This window comes from Podarcis filfolensis, assembly GCF_964270895.1.
Source record: "Podarcis filfolensis genome assembly, chromosome: 12".
NCBI lineage: Eukaryota > Metazoa > Chordata > Lepidosauria > Squamata > Lacertidae > Podarcis > Podarcis filfolensis.
Window position 1 is genome coordinate 38,251,597 of NC_139614.1, and position 21,396 is coordinate 38,272,992.

Here is a 21,396-nt window from a genome sequence, read left to right on the forward strand (position 1 = left end):
CACACAAGCACCACCTTATTATACAGAAAATCCATTGAGTGCTACACATACTTACACGGGTCCAGCTTCCACCCAGAGCACTCCACAAAATCAGCTGTCTGCCCCACGCTCCTGGCTGCATACCATAAGGTCATGAATATAAGCTGCACTTTAACTTTTCACAGTGGGAATTTTGGGGGAAAGTGATGCTTATATTCAGGGCAATATGGTAATAATCCATACAACAGTGTATATATCACAAGCAAAAAGGAGCATAAAGAAGGTCACAAATTCGTTCCCCAGCATTTCCATGTAGGGCTGGGAGATCTACTTGTCTGAAACCCTGGAGAGCCACTGCAAGACAGCATGGATGATACTGAGTAAGATGGTCAAATGGTCTGACTGGGCAGTGTAGAAAAACTGATCAAGACACCCACTTCTCTCTATCTACGTCCATCACAGAAGTAGCAGCTAAGGTTCTCTATTCTAAAGCAGCCTGGTTATAAAATAAATTACCTCACTCCATTTCATCTAGACATGTTTTTATCTCTCTCTGTTTTTTCACAGCAGTGAAGCCTACAAAACAAGATTTGGAAATTTTAAAGACAGATTTGCAATAATTCAGCTGTGCAATCTTCCCCCCATTAGTCAAATCCTAAAATCCCCGCAGTATTTGCATTAGCTTCCTTTTATTTATATTCAGTTCCTCATGCCTTCTCTGCATCCAGCAGCTGACACACACTTTTAATTTCCTCCATGCTTTGAACCTCACTGGCTCCTTTCAAGTCTCTTCCACCATCGTCCCATTTTCATTCCTCTCAGATAAAGTGCTGATTACCTAGAAGGCTTATCTGACCCAGAGGGCTAGGGGAGGCTACTATCTAGAATTCTGTTTGGCTGCTGCTGCTTGCGTCACTGCACATGGTAGCCAGAAGCTTACTTTCCAGTACAATACAATATTGGCAGCTACAGCTTCGGCAGTCGGAGGAAGACAGAAATAGGATTCAAATCCAGAAGATTTGGACGTAGTAGCCCTTTGTCTTTTACAGTGATTAAATTTAGACTTTCACAATGAGAACTGGCAGCCTGGTTTAAGCCACACTTGTCCAAGCACACACACAGAAAAGCAAGATGTCAAATGGCTCTTTCAAGGTTAGGCGTCGCCAGAAGATCCGCATGTGCTCTGATCAAGAGACAGTTGAGAGACAAAACCTGTTCCATATCCGCTCAGCAGTATGGAGGTGGCGACAGAAGACAAGCCAGTCCCTTTCTATAGGATGCACTCCGCGCTTTCTTTCTCTTAAAGGCGTGTCGTGATTCTGAGAGCTCTAAGGCAGGGAAAGGAAATTACAGCTCTCCAGATGTTGTTGAGGATACAACTCCGAACATCCTGACCGCTGGTCATGCTTGCTAAGGCTGCTGGAGGCCCACAGGCACCTCATCCCTGCTTTAAGCTTTCATATGTGGAAATTCTTTTGGTAGATTAAGCCAAGAAGTAGAATTAGGATCGCCCAGTGAACTCCACTGACGTGCAAGGATTCAACTGTGGACCTCCCCGATACAAACCCAAACAGTCTAACCACTAAAGCACATGTTACGGTTGTTGCTTTCATTCTTGTAGGTATACTGGGTGTGGTTTTTTAAAGTGAAGTGGGAGCAAAGCATTTTTCAAAAAAATTAAGCAAACACATCTACAGTGGTACCTCGGGTTAAGTACTTAATTCGTTCTGGAGGTCTGTTCTTAACCTGAAACTGTTCTTAACCTGAAGCACCACTTTAGCTAATGGGGCCTCCTGCTGCTGCTGCGCCGCCGGAGCACGATTTCTGTTCTCATCCTGAAGCAAAGTTCTTAACCTGAAGCACTATTTCTGGGTTAGCGGAGTCTGTAACCTGAAGCATATGTAACCCGAGGCACCACTGTATTCTTTAACTATGCATCTCCCTCATGCCTCCTTTTTTTTTTAGTCATACATCTTGAGCTGCTACGACTTGCTTTTCCACAGGGAAGGAAGTTGGGACAAGAACATGCAATTCAACAAGCACTGGAAACTCAGTTTGAATCTGATGCAAACACCAACTGCAGAGATTTCTTTCCCAGCCCCCAGCTTGTATGCACACAGGCACACACACACACATAGCCCTACATTGCCCTGTGTGTTACATTCTCTAATCCTGGGGCAGCAGGACCATAGACATTGACACTACTAGCAAATTCAATCCCCTAGAAAAGTAATCTCTACACTAGTCCAACTGCAGAGCAGATGGCTTTGTACAACTGCTGGTATAACTCTGTCTTACACTAAAAATCAAATCAGTATTATCAACTTGTTTATCACTTTATACTGAATTGGGCTAAATCCACATAAAAGCAGAAAAATTAGGTATTAACCTAAAAAAAACAACCCACGAGTTCTTCCTTCTACACCTTAGCACGGGGAAATACCTTTTCACCCCTCATTCACCCCCAGCTGTTGACATTCAGTTCTGTTTTAAAAGCAGGTTATGTGAGCTTATATGAGCGAATGCTAGTTATAATTTGGGGGGGGGGACGACTTATCCACACTGGGGTAAACGTATTTACAAGCTACTGTATTTGAAAAAAGCACAGTGCTGGACAGGTTTGCCACAACAAGAATGACACACAAACACATACAAAAACACCAACCAACAGGTCAAAACATGTGCTGCAGTTACAACACCACAGTATGTGTCATATTTCCCATGAGTAAAACCAAAAGCAACCTCGCCTTTTTCAAGCATTTGTATCAGCAGCTTTCTTTGGGTGGAGCAAGAAAACTCTGAAGCAGGAGGTAGAAGCGGGGGGGGGGGGGCAAGGAAACTGCTTAACTCTTACGGTTGTGGAAAGGCAGGTCAAACTTTTAGCTGCTGGCAGTGCCAAGACGTAAAACCTGTTCTCCTCAAGCACTTCATGTGTAAACGCCAGTGTGGTCTAAACAGGAACAACATGCCAAATCATATTCAGGCTACATCTTGCTTGGTAAACGAAGAGGAAGACAGCTTTTATGGGGAATTATGGGGGAAACCACTATGAAGGTTCATATAATATTACAAATGTGGGTACATTTGCAAGGATGGTTTGCCCTCAAGGCCTATTGCTGACACAGCCGTACCCCTCTAGGATTCCCACACATCCTAAATTAGATCCAAGTTAAACTAAAGTGGAAAAAATGTGCAGCAAATTCCAAGCAATCCTGAGAGGGATCCATGCTAAGGTCATATGGTAGGCACATCAGCAGCATGAAATAAGTGCTCCCCAAGCTTTTAGTTGATGGATTCGTTAGAAGTTATGAAACCTAATGCAAGAATTGTGGTCTCCCGAGGATTTATAGAAGCAACAGAAAAGGGGGGGGCGACAAATGGTGCAAAGCAATAGCTATCCCAAGAGTCCCAATGCATTGTGAGCTCTTCCTCAGGAGAGTCATGCTTAGTTATAGAAGATTCAGAGCATCATTGCAAAAAGCCTGTTAGCTGTAGAATGGCACACAAGCCATGCATCTGTATGTCACTGTATAGCTTGAACAGAGAGTCTAGCACCTTTCTTGCTTGGAACTAATGCTTAACTATCTGAGGCAAGGTGACCTACTCTAAGTTTTGTTTTCCCTTTTTATGCAAACTGCTTTGAGCGCAATTTGAATCATGAGTGAAGGGCCCAATTAGCGCTGGTGCATTGCCAAGACCTTGGCACGATATGCACTAGAGCCAATTAGATATCCAAATAAATAATATATTTGTGGGAAATGCGGTATATAAATAAATTGACTAAGACTATTGCCCCTCCTACCACAACTGCACAGGACGGAACAACAGGAATTATATTCAAAATGCATTTCCCCACTTCTATCAATACTAATAGCACTTTTCGTAAGCCTTCCATGTCTTTACAACAGACATGGAAGGTAGGTTAATATTATCCCCATATTACCGGGGGTGGAGGGTTTGGGAAGGGGGTAGAAGAGGCCAAGAAATAGGATTTTACTTAGAACCCAGTGAAGTCACAGCAGAAGTGATCCGGGACATTCCCACTATAGGCTCAGTCACTTGATCCTTGTAGTATGTCAGATGCAGAGTTTCCTACAGAAGTTCCCCTTTAGATGTTACCAACAAGTGCCACAAGCTGATTTTTTATTTTTGGGGGTGGGCGAACACAAACACCAAACTGGCAGCCCTGATGAGTAACATCTGAAGCCACTCGAGAGTCAGAACTTCCTTTTAGAATATATCACATAGTGTACAGCCTCTAAAACATGGCTAGTCCATGTTTTTCCTGTATCTAAAGAACAAAATATTGAAGACTCAGTGGGAAGCAGAAAATACTTTGCTGCCTATCCTCACTTGACACCAGGTGGTGATGTGGGGGAAGCAGAAAGTTTGGTCACATTAAGGGAGAAAGAGCATTTAATTAATAAACTCACATTTGATTTTTTTCAACTACTGATGACAGCAGATTGATGTGTTTAAGCATAGATCTGACCCAAAAATCTAGAAAGGTGGATTCCTTTTTCATAAAAACAGTGCACGATTACAGAATGACTTCCTGCTTATTTCCCACAGGTAGAAAAGAAATTTTCCAAAAATCTTAATATTGAGCTTATCTGCACACTGTTTCTTTTCCAACTCTCATCCCACTCCTTGATCAGTAAGAAGAGTGGGTTTTTTTATTTTGTGCTTTAAAATATCATGCATTTAATATTTTATGCACTCCAGGCTTCCTAAAGTACATTGTTATATGCAACTGCATAAAAACACACATATTATATACATGCTTCTGTATATAATTTTATATATACTTAGGCTTTTTAGAAAACTGACAATGCACAAGCAGCTTGGGTATAAGTGGTTACTTGTTGCAAAGAGGTGGTCCAAAGCTTGATCGGGTCAGAACTGCCAATTGTGTTTCTAAATCCATTCAAAGCAGATTCCTCCTCCCACCCTACCCCACAGCCTGTCTCTACAGACACTTTTCTTCTAGCCAAGCACACACTGCTACTAGAGTTCAGCTGAGGAGAAAAACACCACAGGAGGACAAACTGTGATGAGGCAGGCAGGCATAGGTTCTGCACTCATCCACGTACTCCATTTGCTGCTCAAACATGAATCCCCAACACCCTTCATTCTGTGCGAATGGGGGAGGTAAGTGTTTAAGCACATAGATCTGCCATAGTCACAACTAATTTGGGCCTTAACTTTTCAATGAAAAATGTTACTTGGATGCAGAGAAATATTCCAAGTAAAGGCAACATGGAGAACATTCAGATAGCGATACCAAACCACTCCCAAATTCAGTGCATAATAATTTTAAAAAATGGGTATGAGAGGGAGAGAAATCTACTGTACAGTCATACCTCGGGTTGAAGTAGCTTCGGGATAAGTATTTTCGGGTTGCGCGCTGCAGCAACCAGGAAGTAACTGAGCGCGTTACTTCCGGGTTTCGCCGCTTGCGCATGCGCAGTCAAAATGACGTCACGCGCATGCGCAGAAGCGGCGAATCGCAACCCACGCAGGCGCAGACACGCGGACGTGGGTTGCGTTCGCTTCCGGATGCGAACGGGGCTCCGGAACAGATCCCATTCGCATCCAGAGGTACCACTGAATATACTTATCACCACATAACTTTGCATGCAGAAGCTAGGAAGGGTGGTTAATGCTGGAGGCAAGCCTAGGGAAAGGTCCTTGGGACGAAGCAGCGTGAAGCCTAGATTGTAGCCAGGCAAACATACGCAGCATGCAACAGGTTCCACAGTACTTTTATCTAGTTTTTTTTAAATAGTGAAGTTGCTGTAGCCTTTTCCTAAATATTATCCCCACAGAAATGGGTGAAAATAATCAGTGGGGACAGTGGCTGCAAACCTATGAGCACCTAGTGTAGGACTGCCATTCAACTTAGTGGGGCGCACTCCCAAGTAGACACACACAAAGGAATGTGCTGTTTAAGCCCTTTAGAAGTTACAAAGATCATTTAGATGGGTAGAAATGCATTTGAAGCACGCACACATACACAAGGCTAGTAGATAGACTGGAAAAAGGAGTAACAAAGAAGATTCTTTTCCTGAGTAACGTAAAGGCCCCATCAGAACTGTGTATTTAAAAGCATTATCAAGCCACTTTAAACAGGCATGGCTTCCTGCAAAGAATCATGAGACCTGTATTTTGTTAAGGGTGCTGAGAATTGTTAGGAGACCCCCATTCCCCTCACAGTGTTACATTTCTCAGTGTAGTTTAATAGTCAATCCCTTTCCCTAGGGAACATTGGAAACTGCAGTTCTGGGAGGGGAATAAGGGTCCTCCTAGCAGTTCCCAAAATTGTCTGGGAGAAACCATACCTGTTTAAAGTGGTTTAAAGTAGTGCCGATGGGGGCCTTAGACACAGGCTCTCTTTCATGGAGCCTAAATATTTCACTCCAGAATGTATTAATTATATGAAATAAACAGGTCAGCCCATTTTGAGGAGAACCAGCGTTATCCTTTTAAAAAAATAATGCTTTACTTTTCCTGGCTGTATACCTGCAGCTTCCTTCTCTCAGAAATTTATCGTTTCAGCAATCTAGCACCATGCCAGGAACACAATTCATTTGGACTTGGTATGAATTACACACCAAATATTAAATAAACAGTGTCCACAGAGAATTCGCTTGCATTATTAAATTACATGAAGTAATTTATAAGTGTGTGCGGCGTGCGCATGCATACACAAGCGTGAGACGGGGTGGTTTTTCCCCACCCCCACCCCCCTTCCCTTCTTTCACAAATTCAGGATTTCACATTACTACAGTAAACAAGCCAAGCAAGTCTCACTTCAAAAGTCATTTCGCTGCATTCATTTCGACATATTTGAAGTGGGGGGGGAGGCATAACCCTCACACCACACCGCTCCCACCCCTCACCTCACCCCTCAGAAAAAAAAACCCTGAGAGAAGTCTGATGTAATATACTCTCTCTTTCTACTTCCAGTTTTCTCAATGGCTTTTAAGCCGCACACAAACACATACAAATTGATATATGATCAGAACCCCAAAGGGAAACTAATGGAGAGAGGCAGAGAGAGACAGAGAGAGAGAGAGAGAGAGAAGATATATATATATGAGGGGAAGCAGTCTGAAGGTAAACAGGCAGGGCTCTTGCTAAACCCATGAACCATTTCTCCCCCACCCAGCCAGCCACTTCTGCCTCCAGACGTTCACAGAAACACAGGGAGGGCTGTAGAAGAAGATACCCTTACAGACACACCCTCAGATCGGAGCAGACGGAATAGCCACCGTCCATTAAACCCCCCCACCCCACCCCAGGCGCTTCAAGGGAAACACAGCCCCGAGGTGGAGCTGGGTGGGTGGAAGAGAGGAAGCCCTCGTTTGGTTCAAAAGTTTAAAGGGAAACGCCGAGGGATTGGACTGGGGGAGGGTCGGGGTGGAGGGGAGAAGAGGGCGACACCATGTCTCGCAGCCTGAGCTGGGCGCTACAATGTGCCCGGAGAGGCTTGCCCAGTGTCTGGGCTGGGTGCTTCTCTCCCCTTCACAACAGCCCTTGCCCACTTCCTGTGTGTGTGCGTGTTTGTGTGTGTGTGCAAGAGAGCGAGTGTGTGTGTGTGTGTCTAGGGGAGGTCCTCCCCCCCTCTTCCCCCTGCCGTGAAGGCGAAGGGAGGCGACTGGCTTCCCCCTCCGCCACCCCCCCAGAAAAGGCAAGCGAGGTCTCCCCGCCGGCGCTGCCTTCCCTCCTGCCTACCTGGATGTAGTTGTTCTCGCAGTAGTCGGCGACCCTGGTGAGGTTCTGGTAGCTCTCGAGCAAAGCCCGCTTGCCAGAAGGGATTTCCTCCTCTAGTAACATCTGCAGCTCTGCCATTTTCCACCCCTCCGCATCGCTTCCTCTTGCATTAAAGAGACAGCGGGAGCTCCGCAAGCTCTCCAGCCAGCCCGCCTGGTATTGTGGGATTCCTCCTCCTTCTCCTCGCCTCGCTCTCGCCACAGACACTTCGCTTCCCCCCGCCTCCCACCCACACCGAGCCGCTCTCGCATTCGCCCGTCCCTCGCCTGCCTCCTTTTTCGCCCGCCTTCCTTCTCAGCCGCCGTCCCCCTCCCCCCCCCGCCCCGCAGGAAAAGGCGACCGCAAGGCACGCCGGGAAATGTAGTCACGGCTCTTTCTTGCCTCCCTCCCTTCCTCTTTCCCGCTTTGCTCGGTCTATATTAGTAATAGGACGCGGCCGCTGTCATCTCCTTGCGCTCTGGCAGTGGCTTCGTTTCCCTGGGATCCGCGCGGGCGAACCCGGCAGGGTTTCCCAGGGATGGAAGAGTGACTTGGAAGGGATCCTGAGGGTCATCCAGTCGGACCAGTCCAACCCGCTGCAATGCAGGAATACGCAGCTGTCCCGTGCGGGGATTGAACCTGCAAACCTCGGCATTATCAGCACCGCGCTCTAACCGATTTAAGCTGCCCTTGAGAGGCAGAAAGCTTTGAGTGCTGACATGCGCGTGCCGGAAATACTGTGGTTTCCCCACCCCCCAAGCCTAGCAAAATATAAATATTAGCCTCCAGCCCCATCCCCCCACAAACTGGACACCCGTCAGGAATTCTTTAGCTGTGGTTCCTGCAGTGCAGGGGGGGTTGGGCTAGATGACCCTCTGGGTCTCTTCCGACTGTGATTCTGTTGTGAACTGCCCTGAGATCTACGGATGAAGAGAGATACACAAATTTAATAAATAAGAATAATGATGATTCTATATAGAGAAGATATATATATATGATTGTGACACAGGTGGCGCTGTGGGTTAAACCACAGAGCCTAGGACTTGCCAATCAGAAGGTTGGCGGTTCGAATCCCCGCGACAGGGTGAGCTCCTGTTGCTTGGTCCCAGCTGCTGCCAACGTAGCAGTTCAAAAGCACGTCAAAGTGCAAGTAGATAAATAGGTACCGCTCCGGCGGAAAGGCAAATGGCGTTTCCGTGCGCTGCTCTGGTTCGCCAGAAGTGACTTAGTTATGCTGGCCACATGACCCAGAAACTGTACGCCAGCTCCCTCGGCCAGTAAAGCGAGATGAGTGCCGCAACCCCAGAGTCGTCCATGACTGGACCTAATGGTCAGGGGTCCCTTTACCTTTACCTTTAGTCCTTATGATTACAGGGGGCGGGGGGAAACCGCAACGTGTATGATGTAGACAGACAGGTGCACCCACCCAAACCTCCAAAAGTGAAGCTTCCACAGCACACAAGCGGGTTGGGCAGGACTATGCAGCCATAGTTGCAATTCATACAGAATTTGATGGGCCTAAGCCTCCTGACATCAGTGGGCTTTCAGGACATCTCATTCTGCAACAGAGATGGGAGTACAGCTAAATAAAAATATTTGGGACCTATGAGATAGCTTTACCCTACATGTGCCCAGTCAACCACTTTGATCAGCAGTTGGCACTACTACGTTTGTGCAAACTCGGTTGTTTGGTGTGGCAACACCCACAACTTTGGAACTCCCTGCCTATTGAAATCAAGCAGGTGCCTTCACTACAGTGGTACCTCAGGTTAAGTACTTAATTTGTTCTGGAGGTCCGTACTTAACCTGAAACCGTTCTTAACCTGAAGCACCACTTTAGCTAATAGGGCCTCCTGCTGCCGCCGTGCCACCAGAGCCCAATTTCTGTTCTTATCCTGAAGCAAAGTTCTTAACCTGAAGCACTATTTCTGAGTTAGCGGAGTGTATAACCTGAAGCGTGTGTAACCTGAAGCGTATGTAACCCGAGGTACCACTGTATACTCTTTTCGGTGACATTCCTGTTCAGACAAGCCTACTCATATGCTTAGGAAGTTGAGGTAATTTTAGTCTGTTTAGTAGTTTAACATGTAAGTTTAAAAGTAGAATTGTAATTTTTTCTTGCTTTTACTGGTTTATCTTTTGTAAACCACTCTGTTATTATTATTTTTTACAATCAAACAGTGTACAAATTTTATGAAACAGCTATATACATGTATGTATATGATCTCTGCAGTGGTTTCCAGGCTCGCCCCGCCCCCAGCCACTTGAAAATTGCTGAGAGTCTTGGCAGGTCACAATTTTGCTACTGGTTGTAGCAATTGTAATGCACTGGGCTAGATGCTGTGTGATTTTTAATTGTATTTCTATTGCTACTTTTATTTTTTATAGTGGGTGTCATTGTATTGCCATCTAAATTCCATAGAATTCAAACTGTAATACAATAAAATGCAATATAAAGATAAAAGAATCAATAGAAATGCAATTAAATAATCAATATGAATATTTATTACAGACACACCGTGGATCACCTGGAAGACACTGTGGATGTACTGCAGAAGGCTAGTATGTGAGAAGGGCAGAAATAATAGTACGAATATGTAAAATGTTATCTTCGTGAAAGAGGAAAGCACTGAGGATTCTGACACTCACATCATTATAGGACTTTATAGCAAAGCATCTCCCTTCTCCATAGCTGGCACAAATGAATTTTAGGATGGAAGCCTTGATTATGAAACCTCACCATCTGCTTTGCTTATGGCTTCATGCTGATTGATTTTCATATGGAAAGAACATCAAAGGGATTGTGACAGGACATTCCGTTTCAAGGCAGTCCCAGAATCCTCTGCTGCTGCTGCTTTTCCTGCAGAAGTCACTAGCAAGAATGCCAATTAGTGCCAACTGCAAAGATGATAATAATGTGTAACATAGAGCTCAATGTACCCTCCTTAAACGTGGCAGTCCTAAAACCAGGAATATCATTTCAAATTGTAACTGGTAGGTGCCACAGCACCGACTTTAGGGATGGGTGAACAACCTTACTTCCTTCACATTTTTCTGATCTTAAGTTTGGTTTTCCACATTTTCACATCAGCCTTGGTTTGTATCTTTTGGGGGGCGGGGGAGGGAAGTTCTAATAAAAATCCAGCAGCATTTTAATGCAAAATTCTCCTAACGTTTGTTTGCAATTTTTCCTACTATACGCATTTTTGCAAAGCTATTTCTCCTACTGTAGTACAGTCTAGTTACAGGTAGGTAGCCGTGTTGGTCTACTGTAGACAAAACAAAATTAAAAAATTCCTTCCAGTAGCACCTTAGAGACCAACTAAGTTTGTCACTGGTATGTGCTTTTGTGTGCATGCACACTTCTTCAGATATCTCTAAGGTGCTACTGGAAGGAATTTTTTATCTAGTACAGTCTGCATGTTATTTTCACTAATAGATGCACTTATAGATTGGAAAACTGCATTACAAAATTCAGACAAGTGTGACTTTGGAACCATGACTGTTTGTGTTCACGTATTGTTTCGGGAAGTGTGACAACTAGGTGGATAAGGCAGGTACAGATTTTGGCACTTACCAGCTGCCCAGTAGGGCTGACCCTTAATGCTGACCCAGGGTAGGGGAACATTCAGCCACTCAGAATGTAAAACCAGTGGAAATTTAGAGATACAAATAAGAAGTTGTATCCAGCTATGTTCTGCTCAAAGTAGACCCATTGAAATGAATGGACCTAATTTACTTGTGTCCATTATTCATTACAGTGGGTCTGCTGTGATGATGAGTAACAGCGGATGCAGCCCAAAACTGACCACTTTTGGCTGGACCATGCAGCTTTGCATTTTAACGGTGGTTGGGATTAGCAATTATGATGCTTGCTTCCAAGTTGTAGAAAGCTTCATTGGGAGGGGAGGGGCCAGCCAGGGGGCAGGACGTTCTGTGGGGCCTCCAAGGAGTCTGCCTGCCTCCTCCCACTCAGCCACCCTACAGCTGAGGGGGAGGCCACGGGCGGACCGTTTGGGGCAGTGTGGAGCCTGCGGGCACCCAAGCCTCTGCGTCACTCCCAGGAGAGATGCGTGGCTCGGGCGCGCTGCAGGCCCCGCGTTGAGTGCCGCCCGGCATTTTGTCACCCCCTCAGTGGTGACACCTGGGGCGAACCACCCCCACCGCACCCCCCTTCCTCTGCCCCGATTGTGCCGCAGTTAAAAGCACCACTGTGGGGACTAATGGAAAAGTTGGCAGCCCTGCTAGATATAGGCACTCATGAAGCCTAAGCACACATGGCCTGAAACACAGATACTGTCTATAGCTACACCCTGCTTTGCTTGACAGTTGAAACCACAAACTTTGGTGTGCTCCTGGATTACTGCCACTGAAATATAAAGTCTGGAAAACACAGCAATAATTGAAAGGTGTGTTGATACCTGCAACTGAACTAATTAATTTCTTACTGACACAGATCAGTAAGATTTGATCTGAACACAAAAGGAATACTAGAGAAATTTACAGGGGAATTAAATGGGAGTTCTCAATGCTTTATATTTTCACTCAAGATAGAGGGAATTTAGCTGAACGTTACTAGAATAATAAAGATATCCACGTTTCAGTGGGTCCTCCAGTTAGAGTTCATAATAAATGACGAATCAGTCTCTTCCCCTAATAATACAAATTGCAGTATAAGGGGGCATGAACAGCAGATATGGCTCCAGTTTCACAACAATGAAGGTCACTTCCAGATGACCTGTTTATTGAGCGTTCATTCTGATTAGTTTGTGCAAAGTTTGCGGGGAGGTTAGATGAGATTGGCTATTTATTGAACATTCATTCTTATTTGCTTGGGGGAAGCTGATACGATGTTGCATCTTTTCATCCAATAAATGCTGCAGAACAGGTATGTATTGGTAAGGCAATCAGTTCCGTCTGTCTCGTGTGTGTGTGTGTGTGTGTGTGTGTGTGTGTCTCCAGCCCCAGGGCTTTAGTGTACAGAGATTTGGGTTCTAGTTCAGTAAAAAGCTTCCGCTTATTCAAGGTGAGTCGCCAGCCTGGGAAGGAAAGGAGCCCACCTTTTCTGACTTCCTGCTGGGTGTGCTTTCTAAATGGGCAATGCAGCCCACTCTGATTGCCTGTTGCTAGGCAGCCTGTAGCATTTTGCAGTAGCAGGAGCAAGCACACTCCAGCCAGGCATTGCTAGGCAGCCAAAGCTGGTGGGGAGCCCAAAAATAAATGCAAGATTGCTGGTCTGAGAAGGAACAAAAAACAGGAAGGACAAAAATGCGCTGTGTGACAGCGCTTCATTATGTAACTTGCCCTATCTCCCCTAATCAATGAATACTGCAATTGTTTGCCATCTCTGTACCAATCTTTCCTTTTCCTATCTTTTCTCTTCTATATTCATGCCTTAAAATAAATAAATATAAGTCTAGACACTTCTGGGTTTTCTTCCACCCCCCTTTTCAAATATGCTGTGTGGAGGAATGTTATCTTTCTACAAACGCCATGTCAAGAAGCAGATGAGGTTGCATGCTTTTTACAAAACAGGGACAGTGAACCATCCCCCCCATGTTGATGGACTCCAATTCCCATCAGCCCCAGCCAGCACAGCCAGTGGTGAGGGATGATGGGAGTTGCAGTCCAACAAAATTCTGGAGGTCAACAGGTTCTCTGTGCCAGTAAGTCAGATATAGAGGAAAACAGAGATTAAGGATTCATTTTTATCAGAGGTAAATGGTGTTTTTTTTTTTTTTTTAAATGGCATTTCTGAATCATGCTTCTGCCAGGTTGAAGGAATTTGGTAAGTTTAGACTGGATAAGAGACAAGTAATATTGCATATTCATAACGGATTTGATTTAGATTGTATCTTACTGGCCTGGTGATTTTTTCTACTTTCTTCAGTTTAAGCTTGAATTTTGCTATAAGAAGCTGATGATCTGAGCCACAGTCAGCTCCAGGTCTTGTTTTTGCTGACTGTATAGAGCTTCTCCATCTTTGGCTGCAGAGTTGTCTCTTGTGTTGTTGGAAAAGAGTGTTTGTGATGACCAGCTTGTTCTCTTGACAGAACTCTATTAGCCTTTGCCCTGCTTTGTTTTGAACTCCAAGACCCAAATTGCCAGTTGTTCCTTTTATCTCTTGACTCCCTACTTTAGCATTGCAATCCCCTATAATGAGAAGAACATCCTTCTTTGGTGTCATTTCTAGAAGGTGTTGTAAGTCTTCATAGAATTGGTCAATTTCAGTTTCTTCAGCACCAGGAGTTGGTGCATAAATTTGGATTACTGTGATGTTAAAAGGTCTGCCTTAGATTCATATCAAGATCATTCTATCATTTTTGAGATTGCATCCCAGTACAGCTTTCGCCACTCTTTTGTTGACTATGAGGGCCACTCCATTTCTTTAATTGGATTCTTGCCCACAGTAGTAGATAATTATGGTCATCCGAACTGAATTTGCCCATTCCCATCCATTTTAGTTCAGTGATGCCCAGGATGTCAATATTTATTCTTGCCATCTCATTTTTGACCACATCCAGCTTACCAAGGTTCATGGTTCTTACATTCCAGGTTCCTATGCAATATTTTTCTTTACAGCATTGGACTTTCCTTTCGCTTCCAGGCATATCCGCAACTGAGCAACCTTTCGGCTTTGGCCCAGCCGCTTCATCAGCTCTGGATCTACTTGTACTTGTCCTCCGCTCTTCCCCAGTAGCATGTTGGACGCCTTCCGACCTGAGGGGCTCATCTTCCAGTGTCATAACTTTTATATGCCTGTTGTCTTTGTCCATGGAGTTTTCTTGGCAGGTATACACAGTGGAAGTGAGGAACAGGTTTAAGGATTTAGATTTGGTGGACAGAATGCCTGAAGAACTATGGATGGAGGCTCGTAGCATTATACAGGAGGCAGCAACGAAAACCATCCCAATGAAAAGGAAATGCAAGAAAGCAAAGTGGCTGTCCAACGAGGCCTTACAAATAGCAGGGGAGAGAAGGCAAGCAAAATGTGAGGGAGATAATGAAAGATACAGGAAATTTAATGCAGATCTCTGAAAAATAGCAAGGAGAGACAAGAGGGCCTTCTTAAATGAGCAATGCAAAGAAATAGAGGAAAATAATAGAATGGGAAAAACCAGAGATCTGTTCAAGAAAATTGGAGATATGAAAGCATGAGTCTGACCAAACTATGGGAGGCAGTGGAAGATAGGAGTGCCTGGCGTGCTCTGGTCCATGGGGTCACGAAGAGTGGGACATGACTAAACGACTAAACAACAATAAAATATTGCATATTCATTGCATATCCATGTAGGTCACCATTATGCACCTTCAGCAGTACTGGAGACCTTGCAAGAAATATCTGAAGTGGATTTTCAGAAGAATGTGTGTGTGTGTGCCTTTTTTATCCCACTTTCCATCCAAAAGAAGCTTCTAGAGTGGCTTGTAATTGCCAGTTACAGATAGGTAGCCGTGTTGGTCTGCCATAGTCAAAACAAAAAAATTTTTTTTTCTTCCAGTAGCACCTTAAAGACCAACTAAGTTAGTTCTTGGTATGAGCTTTCGTGTGCATCTGAAGAAGTGTGCATGCACATGAAAGCTCATACCAAGAACTAACTTAGTTGGTCTTTAAGGTGCTGCTGGAAGAAAAAATTTTTTTTTTTGTTTTGTAATTGCCAGTTATATGGCAGTTCCTGCCCTCTGGCTTACAATCTAAAAGACATCACACAAAAGGAAAAAGGAATGGGAGAGAGGAGGAAGAAGAAAAAAAGCTCACACCCGGTATCTTTGTTACAGAGTGCACTTCTTGCAATGACCAGCGGGAATGGAAAGATTTCAAGATGAGGCGGAACCAAAAGTTGCTTGTCTTTCAGCATTTTTCCCAAGCACCTTATGATCATAAACAGTTACTAAGCAGAACAAGAAAAACAAAGGAGGCCAACTGGTAGAATACAAAGGAACGAATCTCTCTTGTGTTTGTGTTTTGCTGTAGCTGTATAATAAAGACACTCTCATTTGTTTCAGAATTCAGCTTCTCATCTCGGCCAATATTGCTTCTTACAGCACAGTGTGAAAGTTAGAGCTCTTGTCTTAATTATCATGAAAGGATTCCTTGTGCTTAAAAGGTTTATGGCTCCCTGGGGAAAATATAATGGTTGTGGGGAAGCAGAAGACTCTGGTTCATTCCTCAGATCACATCCATTTCTTCAATACTTTTCTATGGTGACTAGCCAAGGGCGTTTTGATACCTGAAGCACAGAATCCTAAAGTCAATCCTTCCCACTAATAAAAATTTCCATTCTTTGGAAATAATTTGTGTTTCCTCTCCTGTGCAAGGGTAACACATATAGCTGCTTTTTGAAGGGGTTCAAGAGCAGCATGGCTATCCTTTCCCCCCATATTGATGGAACATTGCTACTGGGCCAAGAATACAAGGGATTAAGCTGGACTTCAGGTGATAATGCGCAAGCGGCCTTTTAGTATAACAGTTCTACATTCCAGCTTCTCTTCTTTCACCAACGCTATCTGCATTTTAAGCATACACTGATCACTGTGGTATCTGATCATCAGCACAAGATATCTTTGGCAGTCATGTATAGCGGTATTTATTAGAAATACCTCTGCAATACTTGATTAATGCAGCAGGTTTAGATTTCAGTTTCGGTATAAGTATGAAAGGGAATTGGATAATGTTGATATAGCATAGAAAATGATTGTGTTTGGATATGAACAAACAAGTTAATATGCTTGAGAACAGCTCCTGTTTATCAGTCAGCCTCGATTTCCCGTCTTTGTTCCTAGTAAATAACTGTCTCTGTTTTGTTGCTAAGGATGACTTGTTTTAATGTTTGTGTGAGTTGCTGGAGTTATAATTCTACAGGCTTAAGTTCCCTCCCTCAGGGTCTCCAGAAGTTAAATCTTGGAGAGGAATAGATGGCTGGATGCCTCTTGTCTAAAGTGCACACATGCCTATTTACCAATGTACAAGCATGAACACTAAGGCACCACACAGAGTATAGCTTTGCTATTTCATAAACTGCAGGTGCTGAGCTGTTGATGATAGTGCAATGATTATTTCTTTAGAAAACTTATACACTGCCTTTCCAATGCAACTGTTTTGCTCAAGGCTGCGTACAATTAAAAATAAAATGATCCTACAAAGAAATAAAGCAACAGTATAAAAATGGAAACAGGCTCAACAAATGCAAACCTTCTAAAATGAGGGTCTCCTACTTTTAAATTTTTATTTTTTTAAATCTGCCCGGTAATGTTTTTAACCAGTTAGTACAATTGCTAATTGAGAGCCAGTGGCCATGCCCATCTCTGGCTGGCTTTAGATTCACTCTACTAACCTTCATCCATCCCATAACCACCTTCAGACATTTGGTTGTGGATATCAACAGCTTCCCTCATATCAGAGAAAAAGGAGAAATTATGTTTCCTTAGAATTTCTTAATAAAAACAAACACCTAGCTTTTTAAAAAAAAGCAGGTGAGAAACAAGCTATTATACACATTATAATGAAGACACACTTATATGTGGAGTTACCTTATTTTTACAATTCCATATTTGCTGTATCTTATTGATTTAGCCAAAGTATAATCAGATCATACAAGTAAAATGTATCTGAAATGTTCTATTAATATTTAAATTGTGTGACTTCTCTTAGTGTTGCCATCGTTAAGCACAAAAAGCCACAATATACCCATAATGAGGTCTTTTAAGTTTTACAGTGTGAGAGGTGAAAGGGTATGAGGGAAAAGCAATTAACTCTGAGAACAGATTCATTCTCCATCTGCATTTGCTCCTCAAAGCCACTTGGTGGCGCTTCAAGCTTAAGGTGTACCAACAAGTAAAGGCCTTGGGCAATTCCTGTAATTCAAGAAGAAGCCCCAAACAAGAGGCATTAATGTCGATTTCATCTTGTCTTGAGAAATGCTCTAAGAAGCGGGAAAGAGAAGATCTGACAGGTCGCAAAATACAGGCATCTCATCTGCTCTTAGCACACGGACGTTGCTAGGCAATAGGAAAAGGTCTAGGACCATGGCACAAATTTGCCACTGGCAAATTAAAGATGGCCTGTGGCTGGGATCTCAGTAGCGCTGCATTCTGCAGCACATTCAGTCATCCTGGGTGAGTAGAGTTTACAGAAACTGTGGTTAAAAGGGGGGAGCTAGGTTCCACCCCCCAAAACACCTCTGACTACTCACCTGATTTTGCTACCACCTGTAGCTTACAGAAGCAAAAGGCAGAGGTTCTCACAAGGAGCAACTTTTTATTCAGCAGCCGCCTTTGACTATTTTTTACCCAGAAAGAATCGAAGAAAAATGTCACGTCATTCAGCCCTTCTCTCAGCTGGTGTCACAAAGCACATTGCAGTTTTCAATGGTAGAAAGCGGTAGAATTCCAGACTATATCTCTTCAAACAGTGTGGAGTCATCTTATTTATAGCCATCTATGTATGCGGTAGGGACGCAGGTGGCGCTGTGGGTTAAACGACAGAGCCTAGGACTTGCCAATCAGAAGGTCGGCGGTTCGAATCCCCGCGATGGGGTGAGCTCCCGTTGCTCGGTCCCAGCTCCTGCCAACCTAGCAGTTCGAAAGCACGGCAAAGTGCAAGTAGATAAATAGGTACCGCTCCAGTGGGAAGGTAAATGGCGTTTCCATGCACTGCTCTAGTTCGCCAGAAGCGGCTTAGTCATGCTGACCACATGACCCAGAAGCTGTCTGCGGACAAACGCCGGCTCCCTCGGCCAATAAAGCGAGATGAGCGCTGCAACCCCAGAGTCGGTCACGACCGGACCTAATGGTCAGGGGTCCCTTTACCTTTACTATGTATACAGTACTTTGGGAAAAAACAGGCATTTAACATTCCCATCTTTCCCAAGTTCGAGGTGGCTTACGAAAGTGACAAAATCACATTGGAACACAATATGAAAAACAAACAACTACCCAACAACTAGCTGCTGAAACTAAGTAAGAGCACAAGAAAAGCTCTGCTGGATCAGGCCAAAGCTCCACCTAGACCAGGATCCTGATCTCATTCTCATAGTAGCTAATTCCTATCAGGAATTAAGTGCAACAACACTCACACCAATTCACAGTAATTGGTAATACAGTCTCCAACAATGAAAGTGAAACATAAGCCATCATGATAGCCTCATCCTCCGTGAATTTGAAAAATTCTCCCGAAAGCTAGCAAAGAAGGGGGTGGCTATTGATATTTTGTTTTATTAACCACCTTCACCACCCTAAAGTTCCAGAGTAAATAACAGCATTTTAAAACACAACATTAAAAACGGTTTAAAATAAATTACCAATCAGAATAATAGGGTGGGTCCTTTACAACCTCTAGCTGTAAAGAGCTGCATCTTCAGATTACCACAAAAATTGTATAATTCCTCTCGGGGGGGGGGCAATTGCAAAACTAGGAGGCTGCCAGAGAATGCTCTCTCCTGGGCCATCCCCCCCCCTCTGAGGGCAGTGGAAATAGCAAGAGGGCCTCCTCTGTTGATCTTAACACCTAAAATGGTACGAATTAGGCCCAGAAGTGAACTGCCAACCAATGCAGCTGTTTTAAAACTGAGGTTAGATGACTGCTAAATAAAAACCTAGCCAGTAATCTGCATTTTGGAACAGTTGAGGTTTCTAAATAGTCTTCAAGGGCAGCCCCACGTAGGACACATTGCAGCAATCCAGTCTGGTAGTTAGTTACATGGCATGAGTGGAGAGAGGTACCATCCCACAGCCTTTGAATTCCCTCTTCCACATGAGCCTGCTGGTAAATCCCCCATCATCTTTAGAAACCCTTCTCTGATTGTCCTTGGCTCTCTCAGAGATCAGGCAGCTGGCAACTGTGACGCTTGCTTTTATGTTTTGTGGCTTGTGACGCTTGCTTTTATGTTTTGTGGCTCACTCGACACCCACTCTTATGCCATTCCAATGTTAAGTAAACACAAAGGCCATTACCTCACTTTCCAAGGCCTTTTCGGATACTGTTTAAATATTTTTTACTTGATTTCTCTGACATTTATGTTTTTAGTGCTCTGCTGTTCATATCGTTTGATACATCATTTTATTTTTTAAAGAAACCTTTGTATATGATAGCTAGCCATCCCGGGAGGAGCAGTTCTAAACAGTGTGGACCGATTTATTTAAAACAAACTGCTGTAAAGGCCCTGACAGAGCAGTCCTGGCTGATACTTAGGAACATAGGAAGCTGCCTTATCAGAGCATTAGTGCCATCAAGCTCACTGTTTGTGCACTGACCGATAGTAGCAGTGCAGGGTTTCAGATGGGGTCTGTTCCATCCCTACTTGGAGGTGCTGGGGTTCGAAACTGAGACAAAACAGATACTCTAGCATTGAGCATGCTCCTGTTTTAGTTGAAAATGGTTAGGCATAGTTTTTTTAAAAAAAATATATTATATGGATTTTAAGATGCCTTTGGCAAATCTTCATATGGAAAGGTAGCATGTAATTCTTGAACACAAATGTACTAAATATAATTTCCTATAGTAGAGATACTAAGGGTTGTTTTTAGATGGGAGTAGCAGGTGTGCAAATGTGAAAAATAATACAGATATAATATGAATATGAACATTCAATAACTAATCCCTGAAGTATTGCCTTGATGATTTTAAGTGTGTGTGTGGTAGTAACTGTGTTTTGATCATATTGAAAGTGATCTGAAGATTTTAGCAATTTATACAATATAACCCTGATGTTTCTACCTATTGCGATAAGAGTATAAATCATTACTATTCCCAAAGGAGTCTAAAACTGGTATGTTTATTCACTGAAAACAGAAAGAGCAAGGTTGAGCAGGAGGAGGGAGAATTCTTTCTTCTTCTTCTTCTGGTGAGCCACATTTAATGTTCCAGCAGTGCATTACTGCCTCCCCTCCCCACACCCCTGACTTTAACCTGTGAGAGTTTCTGGCTGAGAGAGGAGGAGGAGGACGAAGATGGCTGGAGGAAAGTGAGGAGCTCCCCAACACTATTTGCAGGTGCTCTCAAGAGGCGGAGGAAGCCGAGAAGGACAGAGAGGAGGAGGAGGACAAGGAGGCTATTAGGCTAGTAGCCGTGTTTCCTCATGATCATCAGAAACTCCTGCTCGCTCACTTCCCCGTCTCCATTCAGGTCCGCTTCGGTGATCATTTCCTGCAGTTCCTCGTCCGTCAGCTTCTCCCCAATCTCGGAGGCGACGCGCTTGAGGTCTTTAAAGGCGATCTTGCCCCTTTCCGGGTCCTCGAACAGCTTGAAGGATTTCAGGATCTCCTCTTTGGGATCCGTTTCGGACATCTTCTTGGTCATCACGGAGTAAAAAGCGTCGAAGCCGATCTTCCCCGAGCCTTCTTTATCCACTTCGCCCACGATCCTCTTGATCTCTTCTCTGGTGGGTTCAAAGCCCAGGGCCCGAATGGACACCTTCAGGTCTTTCACGTCGATGGTCCCGGTGCCGTCGGAGTCCAGCAGGTCGAAGGCATCGCGCATCTGCTGCTTTTGAGCGGGGCTGAGTTCAAGCTTAGGGCCTTTCTTCTTCCTCTGGGACCACTTGCTCCTATAAGCCATCCTTCGGGGCCCTCAAGGCAGCGCCGACCGGGCTCCTCAAGCCGTTCCGCCCGTTGCTACTGGCTGCTCCTCGCAAACGCCCGGAGGGAGAATGCTTCTGCCGATGGGGA

The 21,396-nt window shown here is 44.2% G+C and overlaps 2 protein-coding genes and 1 long non-coding RNA gene across 14 annotated transcripts in view; 1 reads left to right on the forward strand and 2 right to left on the reverse strand.

Moving 5' to 3' along the window:
• ABI1 (abl interactor 1) overlaps nucleotides 1–8,070 on the reverse strand; it is a 97,314-nt gene extending 89,244 nt beyond the window's left edge. For 9 of the 12 annotated variants that reach the window (XM_083579845.1, XM_083579846.1, XM_083579842.1 and 6 more), the window contains exon 1: nucleotides 7,717–8,064. In XM_083579845.1, the coding sequence (XP_083435971.1) occupies nucleotides 7,717–7,833 (117 nt within the window). In that variant the 5' untranslated portion in view covers nucleotides 7,834–8,064. Of the gene's footprint in view, nucleotides 1–7,716 lie in introns of all 12 variants that reach the window. The other 3 variants (XM_083579841.1, XM_083579839.1, XM_083579848.1) reach the window with 1 other exon arrangement.
• A 1,626-nt stretch (nucleotides 8,071–9,696) lies between these two features.
• Nucleotides 9,697–11,222, forward strand: LOC310745340. The gene is made up of 2 exons (XR_014540085.1): nucleotides 9,697–9,791; nucleotides 10,247–11,222. It is a non-coding gene; the product is annotated as an uncharacterized lncRNA (long non-coding RNA).
• Nucleotides 11,223–20,485: 9,263 nt separating this feature from the next.
• Nucleotides 20,486–21,286, reverse strand: LOC310746230 (centrin-2-like; the record flags this gene model as incomplete). The annotated part of the gene is made up of 1 exon (XM_083580081.1): nucleotides 20,486–21,286. One exon carries the CDS (start codon nucleotides 21,284–21,286, stop codon nucleotides 20,789–20,791), a length of 498 nt encoding a protein of 165 aa, XP_083436207.1. The 3' UTR covers nucleotides 20,486–20,788.
• Nucleotides 21,287–21,396: the final 110 nt, after the last annotated feature.